A 25,106-nucleotide genomic window follows, 5' to 3' on the forward strand; every position below is an offset into this window, starting at 1 on the left:
GAACCCGTCATTTAGGACCCAAGAAGAAAACAAGAACATGTACGCTCAAATCAGAGTTCAGAGATTTAACCTCTCCATTTATGTAATTGTTTTCTAATTTTCCACTAGAGGACACTATTGTCATGCCAAAGACTTTCCAGTGTCCATGTCATGGTGGAATTTCAAAGATTTCTGTATGGTTTTCCATGCTCTCCTGCGTCAGTACGATGGATTCCTCATACACATCCAGACGGAGACAAAGAATAACACTAAGGGGAAGATTTACAGTGTTACATTTCAAATTTAAATCTGTAACAAAATTTTAAAGAGAATTAAATGGATAATAATATATCAACACTGGAAATTATTTACTATGCATTTAGTTCACTTAAAAATGAACATCATTATTTCATTATTTTGGAAGGACCAGTTATTATTTACTATTTATTATGATTCAGTTACCACTATGGCCTCAAAATACTTGATGAAAGTGCACTTCATATGGACTAATTTGAAGGTGCCTTGAGTGGTAGGGATTTTGATTATTTCCAGTGACTCGAATTCAGAAGTGTTACTGGATCATTCAGTGAGCATTTTAGGTTACACTGAGTGTTTCTCAAATGGAAGATTGCATCCTAGTGAGGCTTTGTCCTTCCTAGTAGCTACCCAGACAGCAACATAGTGTGGCCCAGATCTGGATTACATGCGGACCAGATGTGGGCCGAAACTGGGCCGACACTATATTGCTCTCAGGGTACAGTCCTTCCGAGGCTTGACGGTCTAGTAAGTGCACATGGCTACATCATGAAAGTATAGCGTTATAAATGTGTATTACATTTTTTAAAGGTTCCCTCAAATGAAAAATTGAATTTGTCTTGGCATAGTTAAATAACAAGAGTTCAGTACATGGAAATTACATACAGTGAGTCTCAAACTCCATTGTTTCCTCCTTCTTATATAAATCTTATTTGTTTAAAAGACCTCAGAAGAACAGGCGAATCTCAACATAACACCGACTGTTACGTAACAGTTGGGATGTACGCCCCCAATATTTGCATATGCCAGCCCATGTTCCCAACATTATGAAAGGCATTAGACAAGGGCAGCCATGTGCATTTCCATGTCTGGAAGTGCACAGCTGAATCATCAGACTAGGTAAGCAAGCAAGGACAATAACGAAAAATGGCAGATGGGGCAATAATAACTGACATGATCCATGATATCATGATATTTTTAGTGATATTTGTAAAATGTCTTTCTAAATGTTTCGTTAGCATGTTGCTAATGCACTGTTAAATGTGGTTAAAGTTACCATCGTTTATTACTGTATTCACGAAGACAAGACTGTCGTTATTTTCATTATTAAACACTTGCAGTCTGTATAATGCATAAACAAAACTTCATTCTTTATAAATCTCTCCAACAGTGTAGCATTAGCCATTAGCCACGGATCACAGCCTCAAACTCATTCAGAATCAATGTAAACAATATAACAGTATCAATACTCACATAATCCGACACATGCATGTGCATGAAGAACACTTTGTAAAGATCCATTTGAGGGTTATATTAGCTGTATAAACTTTGTTTATGCACTGTTTAAGGCAAGCGCGAGCTCCGTGGGCGGAGAGCACGAGATTTAAAGGGGCCGCACAGCATAAATCGGCTCATATTTAATGATGCCCCAAAATAGGCAGTTAAAAAAAAAATCTATGGGGTATTTTGAGCTGAAACTTCACAGACACATTCTGGGGACACCTTAGACTTATATTACATCTTGTTAAAAAAACGTTTGATGGCACCTTTAAAAGTTAAAACTTTACTAGATTTGGATTGTTGATAATTGTGGAAACGAGTCATCACAATCCATTAAAAAGCTGGAAAACGAAACAAAGGCTGCCTTTAAAGAATCCTTTAAATTGAGACAAATTTTGATGGAGCTTGATGACATGGCAGCTGAGATATGCAGCTTTACTGGGACGCAGCCATCTGATTGAGAAGCACCCATCGTTACTCCGGTTGATGATTCTGTCACGAACAATCTGCCTCATTTTTGAGTTTCATTCAGACTCAAACCAGCAACTTTAATTAAGGGGGCATATTCATTTGGTAGGTACAACTAATGAAATGCTTCTTCACAGCCAGCAAAGGAAAATTATTGGCTAGTACGAATAAACATCCGAAATACTTCCCTACTATAAAGTAGGTGAAAAACAGTATGTGACAAAAAAAGTACCCGGATGACCTACTACTTCCAGCGAGATTCTGAAGTGTGCATACGACGGACACTTTTCTATCCCATGAGATGAAACCCATGAGATGATTGCGGGAAGAGGATTTATGAATGGCAGTGAAACGACGCAACTGAAGCTTGTAGGTCACATGATAATGACAACATGGTGAATGTAGTATGTCCAAATTACATTCATACTATTTAGAACATACTTTTTTAGTGGTGGTTAAGTAATTTCTTAATTCAAAATAAGAACCTACTCAAGAGAGTATGCGATTTCTGACACAGCCTCAGTCTGAGATAAAATCAGTGACGCTTGAAAAGAGAAAGACTTTAGTGAATGACAAGTAGTGTAGAAGTGAAGGACACTGATTATTTCAGGTAAAACACCAATTTTTGTCTGTTTTATATGTACTGCCATTTTATGGCATGAGATGTGTAATAATTCTTCATTTTTCTACTTTTATATTCCACATACAAAACAACAGCATACAGATTTAGACATGACTAAATAACAGAATTTACATTTTTGGCTGAGCTATTTTTTGAAGGATATAGATGTGGGCTACTCACCAGATCAGGGTGGCTGGTATGAGAGTGAGGGCTGCAGCCAGCAGGAAAGTAAACCCGGAAAACCAGGACAGTGTAGCTGCATAGATGCTGCTGAACATTGTAAATGAAACACCAACACTCAACATCTCCACAAAGGCTATACACGCAAACATGGCACCTGTACACAAAAACACAGGCACAAGGAACAACTTTACACAGCCATCAATAATTCAGAGTTCATGTGAATGTGTGGGACTTTTTTGCAGTGACTGGATTTATTTAGCTGGGAATGTGGGAATGATGTGCAAAATACAGTAACATCTGACATTAAAATTAATCTAAAAAGTTATTCTATTCTGTTCTACACTATTTCACGAGTTTGTTTCCTCATAAAATCTTTAAGCTAATAAGGTTAAGCGTATTTGGCTTGCTGTCCGCTGTGGAGGGCTCGAGGAAGCAGCTTCAACTCAAGATTGGATATACCCCCCAGGGACTACTAGTGGCTGGAAGAGGATGAGATGAGATGCCTAGATTATGTTATGGAATTAGGGAGGTGGAGGGATATCGAAACAACTGATGCCAGAGCATGGTGAGTAGCTGCTTATATGCTCTGGACGTAATTGAAAGATTAGGGTTCCCTCCTCTTGAGATTGTGTTTGAATTTCACTAATTGAAAGATTAGATGGGTTCACTCCTCCCGAAATTACATTGTGAACTTCACTAATATTCTTACCTTGTTCAGATCCAGATACTATTTTGGACATCATTGAGCGTAGTACAGGAGTTGGCATGATGGACAGCAGCAAAGGCAGCCGCACTGCAATGAATAAAACATAGGCCATTGTTTCACCTGAAAATAGTCCATCTATCCATCCATCTATCCATTAGAAACTCCATAAATGTCCAAACTCAGTCTTACCCAGGAACATGAGCAGAGTAGACTTGGCAAATGCTGCCATGATGAGGCCGGCTGCCACGGACATCAACCCCAGTAGGATGATGTAGGCATCAGGCAGACAGCGGGACAGCAGTGCCACACCGGCAAAACTCACCAGATACATGGCAGTGGAGAGAGCCGAGCCATATCCCACCAACACCTCACTCCAGCACAGAGGAGTGTTCAGTTCATACAAGATGAAGATGGACATGCCACCCTGGAGAGCTACCTGTGAGGGACACACACACACAAAGTATGTTACATTTATTTTTGTATATACACTACCAATTCAAATGTTTGGGATCGGTTTCTGAAAGAAGTCTCTCATCAAGAGATTTGATCAAATTATTACAGAAAAATCTGTAATATTATGACATTTTAAAACAACTGTTTTCTGTTTTAATATATTTAAAAGTTTATTCCTGTGATGCAAAGCTGAATTTTTAGCATCATTACTTCAATCTTCAGTCTTTCAGAAATCATTCTGATATGCTGATTTGCTACTCATGCTGAAAATAGCTCAAAACAACAGCATTTTTTAAATAGAAATTGTTTGTTAGGTTATAAATCTCTTTGCCACTTTTGATTAATGTAATGCATTTTTGTGTACATAAAAGTGTACATTTCTGTGTAATTGTGTAATTTCCCTTTTGTTTATATATATTTACTCTGAAGCTGAATCGGGTCAATTATATTGTATGAATTCAGAAAACTTACAGTATAACCTGTCAATATAACAAGTTTATAATAAGTTTTGCCTCTTTGTCGCCAAACCTGCAATTGCAGTTATTTGCGAAATTGTCATCTATAGGTGGGTTGTGCATCGGCACGACTACTCAGAGCAGATAAATCGAATGTTTTGAGTTGTATGTGTGTTGTGTCGGTCAATACACCAGTGTGGATATTCACTGTACATCATAAGAAGTTAAAAATATCATATAAACAAGTGATTAACACGTCTGCCACTTTTGTTCTGACCAACTGATTTTTTTTTTTTTTTTTTTACAATAAATCAAGCTACCAATGGTGATAAATCTATAACGATCGCAAAGTTAGCTTAAGATCATGTCAAATTATTAGTATTGATATACCTTGTTCTCAAATTGTTAATGTTAACAACATTCCATCACTAAATGAGTTTAAGTTACTTTTAACAGATTGTGTGTTTTATCCTTTGGTAAATTGCTGCTGTTATCCTTGATTGTATTTTTCTTGATGTATATTTGTATGTCTATGTTATTGCTGCTGCTTTCTTGGCCAGGTCACTCTTGTAAAAGAGATTTTAATCTCAATGAGTTTTTTAACCTGGTTAAATAAAGAAACGAATGAATGAAAAAATGAACTTCAAAAAGCATTTTAATGTTCCTTAGAACACACTACCTTTCAAAAGCCCTGCTGATATTTATTCTTGTTTTTGCACAGGCCCGGTCGCTTTCCTTTTTTTTTTTTTGCTGTAGTTACTCCGAAGTCTTGTTTTTTACTACTGTAAAAACTGGTGATTCAACAGTTGTCAATGATGATTGTAGTTTAGAACTTTCTGTATTACAATCCGCCATTAAAATGACATTTAATTATTCCAGCTGCTGTAAGAAAAGGCTACAAATGATCCGCCACCACACAAAATAACCAAGATGGTCCTCACTGCATAACACAAGATCCAGGGGGTGAGGTTGGATGCAGATCCAACTCCTCTCACTTTACATATGAGAAGCTCGCTGCAACCTGTGGAGGACATTCAACCCAGACCACATCCAAGTGTGACATCAGAAGCCAGGTCAATGCAGCCAATTCTTAATATTTTATTGGTCATGTCAATCGTAGTACTGATTGCCTACACCAAACACTGATCCCTAAACCTACCCATCTCCACACCCTGAATCTGGATCCAACCTCGCCCCTGGATTTCATGTACTGCAATGAGGAGCTATAACCTACAGCTGGGACTTCTTCTTTGTGTATGCAGACGTGACGTAATGACGCAAAGACGAATGGCAGCAAACTCGTATTTCCCAAGGAAACTGACCCGAACCACTCAAATTACAAAACATTATTACAGTCTTCCAGTTATGAATCGGGCTAAGGTAAGGAGATAGTTTTGAACACTTATCGGTTTGTGCAGCTTTAAAGGTGCTAAAGAGGATCTTTTCGTCGACTGAGAAACCAAAGACTGTTACTGAGTTTTTGAAATGAGCACATGCGTAAGAACAACCCCCCTCCTTCACAGCTCATTTTGAGGGAACGCCTCCCAAATTCGTGCACGAGTATTATTGGAACACGAGTGTTTACCACCGGCATTCGCTGTGTCATGTTAGTGGATTCATTATGTCGGACTCACCGCAGGTAACTCATAATCTGCTGTTGTTACTCCTGTCTCCTGGCAAAAACATTGCATGCGGCGCCTGTGGAGTGTGGAAAGTTACTGGAAAGCGCAGCCACGCATAACTCTCACAAGGAACATCACGGCAGTGATTGACAAGCCAGAGGGCCAATCGTTTACGTGATGACCACTTAAAGGTACAATTTGTGATATTTTTTTCCGCTAGACGTCGCTAGAAGCCTATTCAAAACAAAGGCGTAGTTTGATGACGTAAAGTTTTAGAGTGGAAACTTGGGACATGTGGTCTCCATCTCAACGGACGGTGCAAAAGAATAGGGATTGGAGTCTGGAAGAACGTTCGTGGATGCGATTATTAACGTTACTGTAGTATGAAGCAGAGCAGGACCGAGTGTTGTGGAGCTGAACGAGGAGCTGGAGCGATTGATCAACACACGCCTCACGAGCAGTGGGACTTTTATTATGACAGTCGCCGGCGCCGCTTCCGCTTTTCCGGTCATGAGTTTACGGGAGCTTTACTTGTTGACAGAACCAGCGGCAGATGGTAAACAGTAATTATGTTCCATAAATAATTAACACAATCCACCATAAAACGTGCAAGAAGTAAATAAGGAACTGCTTGAAGCGAGCTAGTGGTTTGCTGGACACTAGACACTACTTCCGCATTTGTCCACGGCACTGTTGTCATGTGGTTTCTACGTCAGTAAAGGCGGTAACAAAGGTAACTGCGTCATTGACAGGCGACTGCACTGCCCCGTGTCACTGTTTAGAATGGGAATTTTCTCATGATTTACAGGTAGTTGAAAACATTAGAGATATTGTTAGTAATCAGCTGGACAAAATATATAACACTAGCCTAGTGGTTTTTGGATATTTTACTGCAAAAATTTTACAAATTGTACCTTTAAACGATTGGCTGATTTTTTTAAGGCCCTACCTCGTGCACAGATGATGTATATTAATATTATTCCTTACAGCGCACCTAATAAATAGTCTTTTATCAGTTAGTAAAGACAGTTTCAATATTGCAAAAATTTATAAAACAAAACATCCTCTTTAGCACCTTTAATTATATAATTATTTTTGCAATTCTGTTTTGTGCCACTACAGACACAAACCTTACACACTTACACACCAAATGATGGAACTTGTGAATAAGGTCATAATTATCATAATCACCCTGAAAAAGGCAAAAGCAGCAAGCATGAGCAACAGCACTTCGTTCCTTCTCCTTTTGGAGGCCGCAAAGAGCAGGTAGACGCCTTGCAGACGGGCGGTAAGAGCTTGAGACTGTCGCAGTCGAGGGGCTTCTGAAGCTGAGGGGCTGGATGTTGACAGAATGGGATTTGGAAGAACCAGGGACTCCTTCAAAACCACCAGCACAAAGAGGAGGTTTACCAGATGCACACAGGCTGCGGTGAGGAAGGGCCAAGTGAAACCAGCTGCTTCAATGTAGAATCCAGTGCACAGAGAAGCTAAACCAGACAAAACCCCTAAAATCATGTCCAGTCGAGCCATTCGGACAGTTTTCTGCCCTTCCGGATCTTCTCCGCAGAGATCAGCCACATAGGCGAAACATCCGCCGATCAGACTGGCGGGTCCGCCCATCAGGCCTGATAGGAAGGAGGCAGCTAACAGGTAATTGAGGCTGAAGGAGAATCTACTGACCAAAACGTAGCTCAGGGAGAACAGAGTGTCGCCCACCAGAGGAGGAACGATGGCAACTTTACGCCCGCAGTAGTCACTGTATGAGACCAGGAGTAGCGCGGATATGAGACTGGGAATGAGAAAGCACAGTTCACTCTGGAGGAGGAAAAGAGATGTCTCCTTCTGCACTGCCTGAAGAGAGAAGAGAAAAACTGGAGTTTCAGATCAAATGTTTATCATCACCAACAAATTCTGTCTAGTTCTGCCTGTAAAGCTTAGAGAGTTAGAAAGAGATGTAGGGAGGGAGTGAAAGTGAACATGAAGTAAATTATTTCAACGGTCAATGGTATTTCAAACGTATCAAATGACAAGCCAATCCACAATAAAGGGCTCATGAATTGAAAAGGAATTATCTCACACACAAAGAGAAACAGAAAAGAATACAAAACATGAGCTCAACTTTATATAACCGGTTCTCCAGAACTCCTTTATTGAGATAAGAACATCAATGTAAATTTTACATTAACTACATAGCAAACAGTCTAGTCTCTGAACGCACTAAAGTAAACAAAATGAATGTCAAACCTGATTCTCTTTCAAAGATTTTTATCTGTCATTCTCTGAGTTGTTTTATTTGCCAGTATATTTGTATTTTATCTTTTAAATATTTAAAAATACTTCTACCTTTTATTAAATTAGGATTAAATTGTTTATTGTGACTGTATTTTTCATGATTTTTATGAATATTGAAGGTTCAATATTTTTTTTATATTTAGTTTTACTTATTTTGTTGTGAGATTTTGTCATTTTTATTAGTTTTTTAAACATACATATTTAGGATTTATTATTATTATCTCAGTTCATTATAAGTTTTTATTTATTTCCTTTTAGTCATTTTAGTGCATCTAATTAAACTTTCATCTAATATTTATACTTTATTTTATTTCAGCTTTATTCTACCCAGATGTTTTAATTTCACCATATTATCAATTTGTGCATCTTTTATAGGAACTTAAAAAAAAATCTTAATTTCAACTCAATTGGTTTTAAATCAATATGCAATTATTATTTTTTGTTTATTAAATTAGCATTAAATTGTTTATTGCGTCTTCATGTATTTTTCATGATTTCTATAAATATTGAAAGTTAAATAATACTTTTAAAAAATATATATATATTATGCACTATTATATTTTTAATTTTATATTAAGTTTTTGTAATTTTGTTGTTTGCTTTAGTTATTTTTATTTATTTTTTTAATATAAATACTTCGGATTTATTTATTATTATTATTTCAATTTTAGTTCAGTATAAGTTCAAAATTTCATTTAGTTGCCAAGGCAGCATTTCTCATTTTCATTTAGCTTTTCATCTAATATTTATCTAATATTTATTTTATTTCAGTTTTATTCTAGCCAGATGTTTTAATTTCCCATATGTGATTAATTTATGCATATTTTGGAACTTAAAATTATTCATAATTTAATTTCAAATGGTATTTAATCAGTATGCAATAAAAAACAAATACAAAAATTATTGTCCTTAATAGAGCCGTCATTGCCATAACACCAAATACTTTAGATAATTTTTCCAACCGTTTTTCCAAAAAGTAGTTTGTAGCATGGCATATTTACATTAGAATCAATCCATTTGCAAGTTATAGATTCAAAGTTAATTGACTGGTAGCTAACTTGTAAATGTCGTTACCATTACACATTATATTCAGATCTTCACTTAACATGGGATAAATGCCTTAACATAGATAAACATATTTTGAAGAAGATTTTAGGAAGTCAGAAGTGAATCATGAAAAGAATCATGTCTCGCATGTCACCGGTTGTGACCTCTCACCTGGTGTATGGTGAAATAGCTGTGGTTGTTTGAGCAATGAGACAGACTCTCTGCAGGGTAGGTTGTGCCACTCAACTCAAACCACAGCCTACGGTACACATACTGCTGCAGCAGAGGGTAGATCATAAACATGGCAAACGCATACATGCCAACAGCCGGCTCGATCAGGTACAAACGACCCATCCCACTTCCTGCTCTACACCGGGGAAAAAAAAAAAGGAACAGGAGAGATGTTTGAGAAGACATATAACAGTGACTAAACTAATGACAAAAATAATAGAAATAGATGAGCTCGATTATCTATTATGAATAAAAGTCTATTGGTTAAAGCAATAGATCGACAGACAGTCAGGCAGACAGAGATAGACAGACAAATAGATAAATTCACTCTTTATTGACATTGATGGTGAAGAACCTTTATTATCCATTGAAAACTAAAATTAAAATGTTCTTCATTCACTAAGAAAAAATCTTTAAAGAACTATTCACTGAAAGGTTCTTCTATGGCATCACTGTGAAAACATCCTTTATGAACCTTTATTTTTAAGTGTAGATAGATATATAGACAGGTTTGGTAATTCTTACCTGTAAGTTATAATAGGAGAATTTTTTCCATATTCAAAGCATGCTTGCCTTTCCTTCAAATCCACTTGAAAGTCACAGGGCACAGCGAAGAGAGAGATCCCATCATGGTATGTTGTGTTCTGATCTCATTATTCGTTTGGGAAGCATATAAGACAGAGACTTCCAGTCCTTCCGTTTGTTTGTCAAGACTACAAATCCTCAAAGGAACACACACCCTCAGAACACGCATGTGTGTTTGTGTAGCAGAAAGAAGGAAGGAGTGGAAACCAGTAGTCTAGGATAGCTGGAATAAGTACTGTATTTAGCTATTTCAGTCACATTTCAAAATGTTAGAATGTCTTTGCATTCGATAGGCCTACAAACAAACAAACTATTTTAGTTTTAAAGAATTTAAAGGTATTAATATTGCACAAGCACACTTTTCAAGCTAAAAATTTAGAAAAATAAGTGAAGGTAGTCTAAAGGAATAGTTCCCATTCAGTCGGTCACGTTCGACGTACGTCGGACAGACCGACGAATAGGAATCTCGCCAGAGAAGCCAATCTACTTCGAGTGTAACTAAACGAGCCAATGCACATTGGCATGCAATCATCTGCACCAGCTGCTCACCTCGCAGCGCGGGTATATAATGAGCAGCAGGTGCGTTGCATCTTCAGCTTTTCGCTTCGGAGCCGAACTACTGCAAACACGGTGGTTTCTACGAGCGAGTGTTTGAAGAACGGACTTCAACGAGCCAGCTCTCTCTGACTGCTCTTTTCGTCCGGTGCAGGAGGAACAGCACAGCAGCGGGGCCGATTTTTTCTTCTTTGCTTTGTGTTTTGCCTTTTTTATTTGAGCAAATTAAGCTGTGTATCAGCGTGAAGGCCGTTTTCACGGCTGGTGACGGTGCGCTTAAGAGCGCTAAAAAGCTGTTCTCACAGCTGGTAAGAGCAGCGTTTGCAAAGAGAGTGCACACGACAGGCTGCACATTCCCTGTCTGTGCTGCAGCGACTATTCCCCTGCGTGCTTCAGCACCTAAAAGAGTCAGTCCTTGAAAGAGCTTACACGAGTAGCTCGCGTCTTTTTAAAGATGTCGTTCTACTTGTGTGCTGCTGGATGCGGTCGTTACCTGGCGCCCCGGGATGGTCACCAACGCTGTATCGCGTGCTTGGGCTTAAGGCACGCTGAGGCGGCGTTTGTGGACGAGTCATGTACCCATTGTGGGATGATGACCGTCGCGGAGTTGCGGTCTAGACTCCAGTTCCTGCAAAGGGGCGGAGTCCCGGTGCCGTTGCCTCGTTCCAATCCTCCTCAGAGGGTTGCTTCGGGCAGCAGCACTGGTGACCTGAGGATCACGGTGAGCGCGCTTCCTTCGGGGAACCAACCCCCTAGGAACCCTCATTCCTCCTGCACTCCGCAGCCAGTAGAGCTGCCTGGGGAGCGCGGTGGACCACCCCAGAGGTGTGTACCATCCGTATCCTTCGGAGCTCCCCAGGATGACCGGATGTCGATCGCTGCATCGGAGGGTGAGCCTGATACTTCCGGGGATGACGATTCGGCGCAGCTGCCTCCCCCGGGAGTGACAACTGTGCCCGATTCAGACCCGGAAATGATGGCTATGCTTTCCCGGGCCGCCAACAGGGTCGGGCTCGTGTGGAATCCTCCACCGTGTCCCGAACCCTTGAGGTTGGACGATTGGTATCTCGGGGTGGCAAGGGCTGGTTCTCAGCCCCCCACCCCAGTGCCTTTCTTCCGGGAGGTGCATGAAGAGCTCACTGGCACGTGGACGGCACCTTTTTACTGCCCGAAACCGTGTCGGTGGGTCCTCCTCCCTCACCACCCTTGACGGCGGGGCAGCGAAGGGTTATACGCGCATACCCCCTGTGGAACGGGCCGTTGCTATGCAACTGTGCCCTAACTCCACCTGGCGGGGGGAGCCGTCTCTCCCTTCCCGGGCCTGTAAGCACTCGTCGGATCTTACCGGCAAGGCTTACCAGGCCTGTGGGGAAGCTGCCTCTGCCCTACACGCTATGGCGTTGTTGCAGGTCCATCAGGCCAAGGCACTGAGGGATCTGCACGAGGGTGGTCATGACCCACAAGTTCTTCAGGAACTTCGTGCCGCGACGGACCTCGCTCTTCGTGCGACGAAGGTTACGCCGCGGTCAGTGGGTCGTGCGATGTCCACACTTGTGGTCCAGGAGCGCCATCTCTGGCTGTGTCTCGCAGACATGAGGGATACCGACAAGGTCAGGTTTCTTAATTCCCCCGTGTCCCAGACCGGCCTCTTCGGCGACGCGGTCTAGAACTTTGCCCAACAGTTCTCGACTGTACAGAAGCAGTCTGAGGCCATCAGTCATATCCTGCCGAGGCGGTCAGCTGCTGCTCCACCACCGCCCGCAGCACCTCAGACTGCTCGTCGCCGAGGGCGCCCCCCTGCGGCCGCCCCCGCTCCCGCGCCCCAGCAGCAGCAGCCTCCGGCTAAGCGGCGCCGTGGAGCCAGTCGCGGTCGGGGCGCCCAGCCCGTCCCGCCACCCCCCAAGAAGAAGGGTGGCAAGGCCAAGTCCAAGCGGCCCTAGGACGGGCGACCCGGAGATGGAGAGGACTGCTCTACAGGAGGTGGTGACCGCACCGCTCCTTTCCCCGGAGGAGGGCCGGGTGGAGAATCTTTTGTTTCCTTCTGTTTTTGTTCCGCCGCTGGCCCAACAGCCAGCGGTACCCAAATTCTCAATAAAAGAGCAGTTTCCTGTATCTCCGGGTCCGAAGAGGGCTCGGAGAGCAGTGGGAGGGCAAGAACCTCACCACTCTCATCCCCCTCTTCTCTCGCCAGCGGACAGCAGCGAGCAGCAGGCAGTCAAAGCCTCGACTGCTCCCTCTGTCCACCCGTGGAAGCAGGTAAGTGTTGCACAGCACACTGTGACGCCGCGTCGGGCCGCCTCGCAGAGAGAGCCCCCCGGGCCGCGTCTCTGCGTTCCACCTCGCTGCCCCGCTGCGGGTGCGCCTGTGGTTCCTCTGGTCCCGCTGGTACGGTCTCTGGGGGCCTGGTTAGCGCTCACCAGTCCGTCCCGCTGGCTCATTCGGACCATCAGGCTCGGCTATGCGATTCAGTTCGCCCGGCGACCCCCAGGTTCAGGGGTGTCCACTTCACTGTAGTGAAAGATGTCGATGCCCCTGTCTTGCGTGCGGAGATCGCAGTCCTACTGGCGAAGGATGCGATAGAGCCGGTCCCTCCAGCCGATATGAGGTCAGGGTTCTACAGTCCCTACTTCATTGTACCCAAGAAAAGCGGCGGGTTACGACCGATCCTGGATCTGCGCGTCTTGAATCGGGGCCTTCACAAGCTACCGTTCAAGATGTTCACGCAGAAACGCATTTTCGAATGCGTCCGTCCCCGGGATTGGTTTGCAGCGATCGACCTGAAGGACGCGTACTTTCATTTCTCGATCCATCCGCGACACAGGCCTTTCCTGCGGTTCGCGTTCGAAGGTCGGGCATATCAGTACAGAGTCCTACCCTTCGGGCTGGCCCTGTCTCCCCGCGTCTTCACGAAGGTCGTGGAGGGAGCCCTTGTTCCCATGAGAGAACAGGGTGTTCGCATTCTCAACTATCTCGACGACTGGCTCATTTTAGCACAGTCCCGGGATCAGTTGTGCGAACACAGGGATTTGGTGCTCAGACACCTCAGCCAGTTGGGGCTTCAGGTCAACTGGGAAAAGAGCAAACTCGCCCCGGTGCAGAGGATCTCTTTTCTCGGTATGGAGTTGGATTCGGTCGAGCAGATGGCACGCCTCACAGAGGAACGTGCTCGGTCAGTGTTGAACTGCCTGAATACGTTCAACGGCAGGACAGCGGTCCCACTGAAGTTCTTTCAGAGGCTCCTGGGGCATATGGCGGCTGCTGCGGCTGTAACACCGCTCGGTCTGCTTCATATGAGACCGCTTCAGCACTGGCTTCACGGCCGAGTCCCGAGATGGGCGTGGCAGCGCGGCACGTTCCGGGTGTCAATCACTCAGGAGTGCCGCCGAACCTTCAGTCCGTGGTCGGACCCCTTGTTTCTTCGGGCAGGAGTGCCCTTAGAACAGGTGGTGTTCACAGATGCTTCTGCCACCGGCTGGGGTGCCACGTACAACGGGCATGCAGTGTCAGGGGTTTAAACGGGACCCCATCTGCATTGGCACATCAACTGCCTCGAGTTGCTGGCAGTACGCCTTGCTCTGAGCCGCCTCAAAGGCCTGCTACGGGGCAAGCATGTACTGGTCCGTACGGACAACACTGCGACCGTTGCGTACATCAACCATCAAGGTGGTCTACGCTCCCGTCGCATGTCGCAACTCGCCCGCCATCTCCTCCTGTGGAGTCGGAAGTTTCTGAGGTCGCTTCGCGCCATTCATGTCCCCGGTGTGCTCAACCGTGTGGCCGACGAGCTATCACGAGCTGCGCTGCCAGGAGAATGGCGACTCCACCCCCAGGTGGTTCAGCTGATCTGGAGAGAGTTCGGAGAGGCTCAGGTAGACCTGTTTGCCTCACCAGAAACCTCCCACTGCCAGTTGTTTTACTCTCTGACCGGGGGAACACTCGGGACAGACGCACTGGCACACAGCTGGCCCCGGGGCCTGCACAAATATGCGTTTACCCCAGTGAGCCTACTTGCACAGACTCTGTGCAAAGTCAGGGAGGACGAGGAGCAGGTCTTGCTGATTGCGCCTTACTGGCCCAACCAGACCTGGTTCCCAGAACTTTCACTCCTCGCGACAGCCCCTTCCTGGCCCATTCCTCTGAGGAACGACCTTCTTTCTCAGAGACGGGGCACTCTTTGGCACCCGTGTCCAGACCTCTGGAAACTCCATGTCTGGTCCCTGGACGGGACGCGGAGGTTCTAGGTGACTTTCCCCCCGAGGTACTTAACACCATCACTTCGGCTCGCGCACTGTCTACGAGACGTGCTTACGCCTCGAAGTGGAACCTGTTCGTCGAGTGGTGCTCTTCTCGCCGGGAAGACCCCCGAAGATGCTCGATCTGTGTCGTGCTTTACTTCTTGCAGCAGGGGTTGGAGCGTAGGCTGTCCCCCTCCACCCTCAAAGTCCATTCTGCTGCTATCTCCGCTTACCACGACCACATAGATGGCAAATCTGTTGGTCAGCACGACCTGGTCGTCAGGTTCCTTAGGGGGGCGAGACGGTTAAATCCTCCTCGTCCCCCCTCCATACCCTCTTTGGACCTTACTCTGTTGCTCAGAGCACTTCAGATTGCTCCCTTTGAGCCTTTGCTGTCAGCAGACTTAAAGATTCTGTCTATGAAGACTTTGCTGCTGGTGGCATTGGCCTCCGTCAAGAGGGTAGGGGACCTGCAGTCATTTTCGGTCGACGAATCGTGCCTACAGTTCGGGCCGGGTGATAGCCATGTGGTACTAAGACCCCGGCCTGGCTATGTGCCCAAGGTTCCTACCACTCCCTTCAGGGACCAGGTAGTGAGCCTGCAAGTGCTGCCCTCGGAGGAGGCAGACCCAGCCCTGGCTTTGCTCTGTCCAGTTCGCGCCTTGCGACTGTACTTAGACAGAACTCGAAGCTTCAGGACCTCAGACCAGCTCTTTGTCTGTTACGGAGGCCAGCAGAAGGGAAAGGCGGTCTCCAAGCAGAGGATGGCCCACTGGATAGTGGATGCCATCGCCCTGGCTTACCAAGCTCAGGGCGTGCCCTGCCCGCTCAGGTTGCATGCTCACTCCACGAGAGGTGTGGCATCCTCCTGGGCGCTGGCTCGTGGCGCCTCGCTAACAGACATTTGTAGAGCTGCGGGCTCGGCGACACCTAACACGTTCGCTAGATACTATAGCCTTCGTGTCGAGCCGGTCTCCTCCCGTGTTCTCGCCTCAGGTCAGAGGCACGGAGAGGCCCCGGCTTAGTGTCGGCTTGCTGCGCTACAGGCGCGTTCTATTCTCCAGAGAGTCCCTACGGGCAGACCCTGTTGAGTCCTCCGGTTACCCTTCGGCAGCCGACGTGGCGGAGCGTCTGGCGCCAGGCCTATACTCCATTGTATCCTTGAGAACCGGATTTAGGCTGGGTTCCATATGTGTGACCCTACGGGGATCCCATATGGCTTTTTCCACGGCTGCTCCTAAACGAAGCCTGTGTCTTTCCCTCTGGGAGAACCCATCTCTATCGAGTTGGAGTCACCCCAGTTCTTCCATATGTAGCACAGCCCTACAGGGTTAGTCCATATGTACTTCTCCACATAACTCCTTCGGGGAAGGATGTGCCTTCCGCAGCGTTCCTTCAAACGAAGGTTACGCTTTCCCAGCGTTATCCAATAGTCTCACTGAATGGGTTTTGGAACAACAGTGATCGACCCTCTCTGTGTGTTAGCCCTGTCCCACCGTCCACAGGCAAGGGGGTTCAGGTGGCTTACAACAGAGCGCTGGAGGAGGGCAGCTCATGTGGCGCTTTGGTAGGGATTCGTATTCGTCGGTCTGTCCGACGTACGTCGAACGTGACCGACTGAATAGGAACGTCTCGGTTACAAAGGTAACCCTCGTTCCCTGAAGGTGGGAACGGAGACGTACGTCCCGTCGCCACAGTTGTTGTCCTGCTGTGCTGCCGCCTGCTTGGTTCGGCTCCTCAGTGAAAACCTGAAGATGCAACGCACCTGCTGCTCATTATATACCCGCGCTGCGAGGTGAGCAGCTGGTGCAGATGATTGCATGCCAATGTGCATTGGCTCGTTTAGTTACACTCGAAGTAGATTGGCTTCTCTGGCGAGATTCCTATTCGTCGGTCTGTCTGACGTACGTCTCCGTTCCCTCCTTCAGGGAACGAGGGTTACCTTTGTAACCGAGACGTTCTCCCAAAAATGAAAAAACCCTCAAGCCATCCTAGGTGTGTATGACTATCTTCTTTCTGATGAACACAATCAGAGTTATATTATATCCTGGCTCTTCCAAGCTTGATACTGGTAGTGAATGCGTATTTTGAAGGCCAAAAAAGTGCATCCATCCATCATAAAAGTAATCCATGCGGCTCCAGGAGGTTAATAAAGGCCTTCTGAAGCAAAGCAAGTCAGGGGAAAAATATCCATATTTACAACTTTATAAACTATAATAACTAGCTTCCGGCAGACAGCCATACCATTGTAAAGCTTGGAAGAGCCAGTATATTTTTTAATATAACTCAGATTGTGTTGGTCTGAAAGAAGATAGTCATATACACCTCGGATGGCTTGAGGGTGAGTAAATCTTGGGTACGGTGTTCATTTTAGGACATTCTCACACCTCACTCATACAACAAAAAGGCATCATGCCTCATAATAAAAGGCTTCAGGTCTCAGAAAAAACAACGTCAGGTGTCAGGTCTCATATGTGAGAATGTCCTAAAATGGACACCGAACTTGGGGTAATTTTCATTTTTGAGTGAACTATTATTCCTTTAAGTTTGCTTGCAAATTTGAAATTAATGAAAAGACATTCACTTTTTTTTCCACACTTTACTTAACACTGTGTTATCGTTGTTCTAATCACCTCTTTTAAACCTCGATAAAGGAACGTTTCACACTTGTAATTTAGAAGCGTTAGCAGCGCTTTTTATCCGGGGTTATGAAACCCTGCTCCGGAACAGCGTTAAAGGGCTAGTTCACCCAAAAATGAAAATTAGGTCATTTATTACTCCCCCTCATGTCGTTTCACACCTGTAAGAACTTTGTTCATCTTTATGACACAAATTAAGATATTTTTGATGAAACCCAAGAGATATATGACTTGTCCATAAACAGCAATATAATCAACACTTTCAAGGTCCAGAAAGGTACTAAAGACACTGTTAAAAAAATCAATGTGATTTTTTAATCTAACTGATTTCTGCAATATAACATGATCTCATGTTGTGGTAACAGGGTTGGTAATGTGTTTATAATTACACTGTAAAAAATGTTTTTTTTTTGTTTAGTGTTTTTGTCTTGTTTCCAGTCTAAATACAATTTTTTAAATCCAGATGCTTTCACAATAAATAAATAAATAATAATAATAATTCAAAATGAAGTATTTTTTTTTTTGCTTAAAACAAGCAAAATTATCTGTCAATGGGGTAATGATCTTGTTTCTGTTTGAAATCTTGTTTCCATCCCAAACGGTGTGGTTTTTTTTTACCACACTGGCAGATAATTTTGCTTTTTTTTAAGCAAAAACTCACTTAACTTTGAGAAAACAAGAACAAAAATCAAAAAGTCATCTTGCTTATCTAGTAAAAGCATCTGGATTTGAATTATTTTTTTTTTTTACCACACTGGCAGATAATTTTGCTTTTTTTTAAGCAAAAACTCACTTAACTTTGAGAAAACAAGAACAAAAATCAAAAAGTCATCTTACTTATCTAGTAAAAGCATCTGGATTTGAATTTTTTTTTTTTTTAGATATTTGGACTGGAAACAAGACTAAACAAAATACTAAGTAAGGCTGGCCACACACACAAAGATTTTAAGCCCGATTTTGAGCCTGCAAAATCGTGGCATGTTTGTGGCTGCCAAGTTTCAGATAGAGAAGCACGCAACATCCAGTAGGTGATGCTTGCTCACTCTCATTGGCTGTCATGGTTAACAAATCAGAGGCAGCCCGATTGGGGATATGATTAGGGACAGTCCATCTTAATCAGGAGCAGTTAAATAATCATAATGACACCACACAATAGAGGATTTTTGGAGAAAAATTCATTTGCAACAAGCTTAGAATCGGGCCACAACAACTGTACAAAGAAATAATGTTTCCGTTTTTAGTACATGTTGTGTAAACACCTTTAGTTTTAGCTTTTCTCTTGAGGCTGAAATTGTGTTAGCTGTCGCTAAAACAGCAATGGAAAATGTGGTCAGGTGATGTTCACAAGAAAGAGGTTGTCATCTAGTGGTCTAATCTTACACAGTGTTTTTTATTTTATTTTTTAAAAAAATTTATATAGATGTAATGCAGTTAATTTCAACCTTATAATAGTCTGTTATAGAAAACATTGCAGCATGAAGCATGTCACCATTGTTGAGATTTATATTTCTACATAAGAGGGTCCATGGTTGGACATATACTTGACAAGTCTTGCAGTGGTCAACCTAAAGCTTTCACCTGCACACCCACTGAAGCTAAGCAGGGTTGAGCTTGGTCTATATTTGTATTGGAGACCTCCTGGTAGACTGGGTAGCTGCGGGAAGAGGTGTTAGAGAGGTCAGTAGGTCTGATCAACCTGTGGCCTTAGTGGGTCCTAGCGCCGCAGTACAGTCACAATGTACTGTATAAAGGGTGTAACCCTGGTGTAAAATAGTCCATACAGCACATCACATACTGCCCAATGCCCCAGTACAGTCACCATAAACTGTTCTGAAAATAGGGTTAAAATAAACCCCAGAAAATAAGGGGTGTAACCCTGGGGCAAAAAATAATCCCTACATTACATCACATACCATGCAGGCAGTTAGTTAGTTTCACATTACAAATGAAATAGTACTTTAATTAGTTCTTACAACTTACATGGAAGCACTCTATTTTTTTCATTTCTATGTTTCATGTTTTTGAAAGAAGTCTGATATGCTCATTGAAATCTCTCAACCATCATTGTAATCTCATAACCAAATAAAACTGACCGCCATTGAAACCTTGTAATGGAACAAAACCGACCATCATTGAAATCTTGTAAGGGAACAAAACATACTTTTATTGAGATCTCGTAACTGAAAAAAAACAAACAAAAAAAAAACTGACAGACAATGAAAACCAACTGTCACTGAAATCTCTTTTAGTAGCTTTTTGTGATGTCCAGACTAAATCTGATTGCCTGAATATTTTGTTGTCACCATTGTTGAGATTCATACGCTGACTGCGCATATCTGTGTTTGTAATTGTACTTTCTTTTATTTTTTTTTATCATTGAGGTCTTATAAGTGAATAAAGCCAAACATCATTGAAACTTTGTAACAGAACAAAACCAACTGACACTGGAAACCGTCATTGAGATCTTGTAACACAGCCAAACTGACTGTTATTGAAATCTTGTCACAGAACAAAACTGACCGTCATTGAAATCTCATAACAAAACAAAACTGTCAACCATTGAGATCTTGTAAAGGAACAAAACTAACTGTCATTGGGATCTAGTAAAGGACCAAAATCAACCATCATTGAAATTTCATAAAGAAACAAAACTGTCTTTGAAATGTCATAAAGGTGAACTCTTGTAATGAAATAAAACCAACTGTCATTAAAATCTTTTAACGAAACAAAACCGACCATTATTGAAATATCGTAACCGAACAAATGAAAATTTGATTGACTGACAACGAAAACTGACCATCATTGAAATCTTGTAAAGGAACGAAACCATCTGTCATTGAGATCTCACAAAGGAACAAAACTGACTGTCATTGAAATCTCATAATGAAATAAAACCGACCATTATTGAAATCTCGTAAAGGAACAAAACTGACTGTCTTTGAAATCTCGTTACAGAAGCAAACCGACTGTCATTGAAAACTGACAGTCATTGAAATCTCACAACCGAACAAACCCGACTGTTACTAAAATCTTGTAAAGGAACAAAACTGACTGTCCCTGAAATGTTATAATGGAACAAAACTGATCAGAAGATTAAAGAAAAAAATAAAAACAAAAAGTTATGCTAAGATGACACAAAGACATCAAGAATCAGTACACTGTAAGGCCGTGTGTCCACCTAAGCGTTTTTTCCAGCTGCTAGCGTACTTTTTCAATTGTTTTCAATGGGAACGCCATGTTTTTTAAACGCCAGGAGCGTAACGAGGCGCTGAGCGTCTTTTTCACGCTGAAGCGTCTTTTTCACGCTGAAGCGCTGAGAGCTGGGCGTTTTTTACCGGTCGCCTCGAGTTGAGGGATGTTCAACTTTGAGTAAAACGCTGCGCTCATCACTGTCACTTTTTAGCCAGCCGTCCAATCAGAGTGGAGGAGGGGCGGGACAAATACAACACTGACCAACTGACCATCACAGCATGAATAAATTATGCAGCTGAGTTGTCCTTTTATTTTCTTTAATTTTATTTGCTTTTATTTTTTTGCTGCGGTTTTTGTTGTCTTTTAGTAGCTTTTTGTGATGTCTAGAATTGATCTGATTGTCTGAATATTTTGTCACCATTTTTGAGATTCATATGCTAATTGCTCATATCTGTGTTTGTCATTGTAGTTTTATGTTTGTTCTATTTATTTTTTATTTTATTTTCAGTCTTCTAATTATATTTTGCAGTAAAACACTCATTGTTTGTGTCTTGAATGGATGGTTTGTGCAGTTTTAAACAGTGGAGTATGAACAGCTACATATGCGTGTGTTTATTTATTTTATTTAATAAACAACTATAGGCTCTAACATAGCCTACATGCATGTGTGCATTATGACCTCGGTTATTACATTCACTGTTTATATCAGGACTGCAGCATTCATCCAATCAGTGACACACACCCCAAATAGGCAAATAAGGACGTTAACCCAGGGTTTAGGACAGTGTAAAATGGCAGTTTATGAATACCCAGGATTAATCGTTAACCCTGGGTTAAGTTAGCCTGGGTGCCAGCCCGAACCCCGCCCACAACATTTTTTGGACGGGAAGTTCGGTCTGGACTCCATCCATTGTGGAGTAATTAATTGTGCGTTCACGCGGCCTCGTAATTCCTGTAGTTACAATATTCTAGCTTGTAAAAAGCGTTCAAGTCCTCGTAGAGCTCGTAATTACAGCTTGTAAGCTGGGAGTTTTCTGAAAGCTCCCAGATGTACCACGTGGCCGCTGTACCACCTGACCGCTGTAGATTCATTTATTAGGTGTTGATAGTGGTGCCATGGAAACGCATAATTCCAAGTCCAAGGACCAAAAGGACATGAACGGCTCCGAATATAACGTCACGTGTTGTCATTTCAAGATTCCGGTAAATACGAGGTGACGTGAATGCAGCTTTATGCTCGGCTCCCAGAAGGCCGAGCCAATCAAATTGCCAGGGCGGGCTTTAATCGATGATGGACAGGCTATCTGCGGTTACGTAACGACCCACGTCATCAAAGAGCGCTTGGGGAGTTTGATTGACAAGCGATCTAACCAATCAGAACGCCGCATCCGCCATTTTGTCCAACAAAGCAGTCCGGAGTTAGAAGATTAACATCGGTGGAGTTAAACTTGAAAAATTGTGCATATTGACGTCTTTCCGCGTTTGAAACAACATTCATTCTCATGTTCATTCATGTTTATTTGATGCTATAAATGGACTAGTAGGAAGAGATGATCGGTTCACGAGCCTCTTGAGCTGAGGCACTACAGCAATCTGTCACGGTCATGGTCACAACACATTAAAGAGCCACAAAATAACATTTAATAACTACACAGTTTGAAAGCTGGGACTTTGTTTAATATCATAAGTAACCTGCTCTGTCTCGTCTGTCGACGTGTTGTCAGTTTCCGCTTTGCTCCGCGATGTATTTTCCACTCTGTGTGGCGTGACAGCGCCACGGCTTGTCGGACAAAGCAACAGTAACTAAGGGCGACGAGTCTTTGCAAAAGATCAATTAGTTTACAATAATGATGGCTGTTGAAGAACTGAGATGTGTAGATTCCGCCATCGCGTCCGTTATAGAAGATATCGACAGCGCATTAATTTTCAAAGAGGAACACCGCGATCAAGGCATTTGTCGATGGGAAAGATGTCTTTGCCGTCCTTCCTACAACCAATCAGAGCTACAGAGTAAGTGACGTATGTTGAGCGACATAGTTGTCAACAGAACTCTTCTTAGCGACCATCGGGCCCAGCTGATAAATCAAACTTTTGGCCCTGATCCGAGCTGATAAAAGTTTGATTTATCAGCTGGGCCCGATGGTCGCTAAGAAGAGTTCTGTTGACAACTATGTCGCTCAACATACGTCACTTACTCTGTAGCTCTGATTGGTTGTAGGTCTATCCAATTGAGGTCTTTCCTGGATCGGTTGAAATACGCCCCAAATAACCAAAGCCCAATGGAGCAGTATCAGACTCATATTCTGACTAGAATTGAGTATGACAACGTCAGGCTAGGGTTAAGTATGAAATGTGAAGCAAAATAACCCAGGATTCTGTTTACCCATGGGTTTACAATGACCCAGGGTTAACTATTTCAAGTGTATTTCAAACTTAGTTTTTGTGGCCATCATACAACTAAATTCACAAATAAACCAAAGCTTATGAACGTTGTCTTTTGAAACATTTTAATATTCATCCCCTCCCCCCCCCATAGTGAATACAAATGAGTTATATATAAATTCTTTCCATTCCTTAGTATTATATTCTCTATGCTACAGTTACAGCGTGAACCATCACAAGTTGAAAACGTACATGGGGAAGGAATGATCCGCCAAGACAAACATGCATTTATTACTGTGCACTACAACACAATAAATAGTATAGCTTACAAGCGACTGCAAGTTCAGTCAAAAAGACATAAGAGAAGTCAAACGTTAGTAAATAGACAGATGGACAAATTTCATTCAGTACAATAAGTGACTCCACCACTCCCAGTTTACATTGACTGTGTCAGTATTTTCAGGGGTAAGTTGACATTCAGTAGTTTAGATGTCCACAGGACAAAGAGTCAGTGCGTCCAGAACCTGATTCTGTTGTTTTATATAATTTATCTATGGACTAACACCACAGTGAAGTCTGTCTTGAGGGCAGAAAGGAAAGAAACCAATGAGCTCTTTCAAGATTTTTGAGTATACAAGTACATGGTTACTTCTTATAATAAATGTGGATTAGTAATAATTTTGAACTTTGTTCTAAACCATAGCAGGTACAGTATTATTGTTTGATTGAGGTTGTTGAGGTTTGTTGTTGAGACGTACATGTAGAACATAAATATGCAAAGAATATGGAATGCAAAAAAATAATTAAATAAACGTGGAAAATTAAATTAATTAGAATGGAAACCACTTAATTTATAGTTTACAAATATGTAAAAAAAAAAAATAAAATAAAATAAGCAAACAAATAAAAAGATGCATTTATTTTCCTGCATTAATCCAGATATCAGAAGCATATTAACTGTTTGTAAGGCTGCTGTAATGTGAAAACCCTTTTCATTTTTGCTACTTTGCACATTAAACGAAGGCACATCCCTGAAACATTTGTGTACTTGCTGTGGTGGATAAAGATGAGCATTATTTTTGAATTTTATATTTCGAACAACTAGGCTATTAGCTGATCTGTTGTTGTTTTACATTTTAATAAAATGGTTAAAAAATAAGTGCTTTTTAAACGTATTTTTAAAAAGATGTTTATAAAAATGTGGTGGTATACAATGTTATTGTGCTTGAAACATCCAGAAAACTCATTAGCATCTGTGCCAAAGTAGCAAAAATGGAAAGTTAACAACAACACGTTATTATCACAGTGACAGAAGCAAATTAAATTAATTCATAATGCAAAGCTACATCATTTAAAATGCATTAGAATTAGAATAAAAATACATTTCACAGTAATTAAAAAAAACATTATAAACAGTAAACAATAGTGTCTCAAATGAAGAAAAAACATCTGCAAATACATATTTGCTGTGTGTGTGGATTTTTGTAGATTGCTGGTCTTGAATAGCAGATTATTGTACTTCTGTGTACGATACCCTGTACAAGCACCAACTGATAATACTATAGAAAAAATATTATCAGTGAAGAGTTTACAAAAATTCTCCTTTGTATCAAAAGTGTACAAGGTTGACCATTGAAAGATGTATCAATTGTAAAAACACAAAAACAAAAAGAAAACAAATCTAATTTTTCAAAATTTCAAAAATGACCTTTTTGCTTTGAAATATCAAAACCCACTCTGCATGAGGAATGTCTTATTTTTCATTTAAAAACTGAAACTGAAAACTGCCTTTGAGACAGAGCAAAATAATTTCCCTGAACTTTATCAAACAACATTTAAAGACGCAGTTACATTCTTTTCTAGTTCACTCAGAGAAAACTCTCTCTAGGTTATGCTACACTCTACAGAGGTAATACAAGAGTTA

General features: G+C 42.3%; 1 protein-coding gene across 1 annotated transcript; it reads right to left on the minus strand.

Annotated features, from left to right (window-relative positions):
• Positions 1 to 96: 96 nt before the first annotated feature.
• slc46a3 (solute carrier family 46 member 3) lies at positions 97 to 10,279 on the minus strand. The gene is made up of 7 exons (XM_067397964.1): positions 10,120 to 10,279; positions 9,535 to 9,730; positions 7,216 to 7,875; positions 3,684 to 3,930; positions 3,498 to 3,581; positions 2,786 to 2,942; positions 97 to 248 (listed from the first exon to the last, which is right to left on the minus strand). The coding sequence occupies exons 2-7, from the start codon at positions 9,715 to 9,717 to the stop codon at positions 149 to 151; spliced, it is 1,431 nt and encodes a 476-aa protein (XP_067254065.1). The 5' UTR covers positions 9,718 to 9,730; positions 10,120 to 10,279; the 3' UTR covers positions 97 to 148.
• Between the last annotated feature and the right edge of the window lie 14,827 nt (positions 10,280 to 25,106).

This window comes from Chanodichthys erythropterus, chromosome 10 (genome assembly GCF_024489055.1).
Source record: "Chanodichthys erythropterus isolate Z2021 chromosome 10, ASM2448905v1, whole genome shotgun sequence".
In the NCBI taxonomy this organism is placed as follows: Eukaryota; Metazoa; Chordata; class Actinopteri; order Cypriniformes; family Xenocyprididae; genus Chanodichthys; species Chanodichthys erythropterus.

What these genes read in the sequence shown, in the direction of transcription:
- slc46a3 (XM_067397964.1), bottom strand. Translation starts at nt 9,717, where the DNA reads ATGGGTCGTTTGTACCTGATCGAGCCGGCTGTTGGCATGTATGCGTTT. An exon ending in GCTATTTCACCATACACCAG is followed by an intron (nt 7,876 to 9,534) that starts GTGAGAGGTCAC and finishes TTCTCTCTTCAG; the next exon opens with GCAGTGCAGAAGGAGACATC. An exon ending in AGTATCTGGATCTGAACAAG is followed by an intron (nt 2,943 to 3,497) that starts GTAAGAATATTA and finishes TTTTGTGTACAG; the next exon opens with GTGCCATGTTTGCGTGTATA.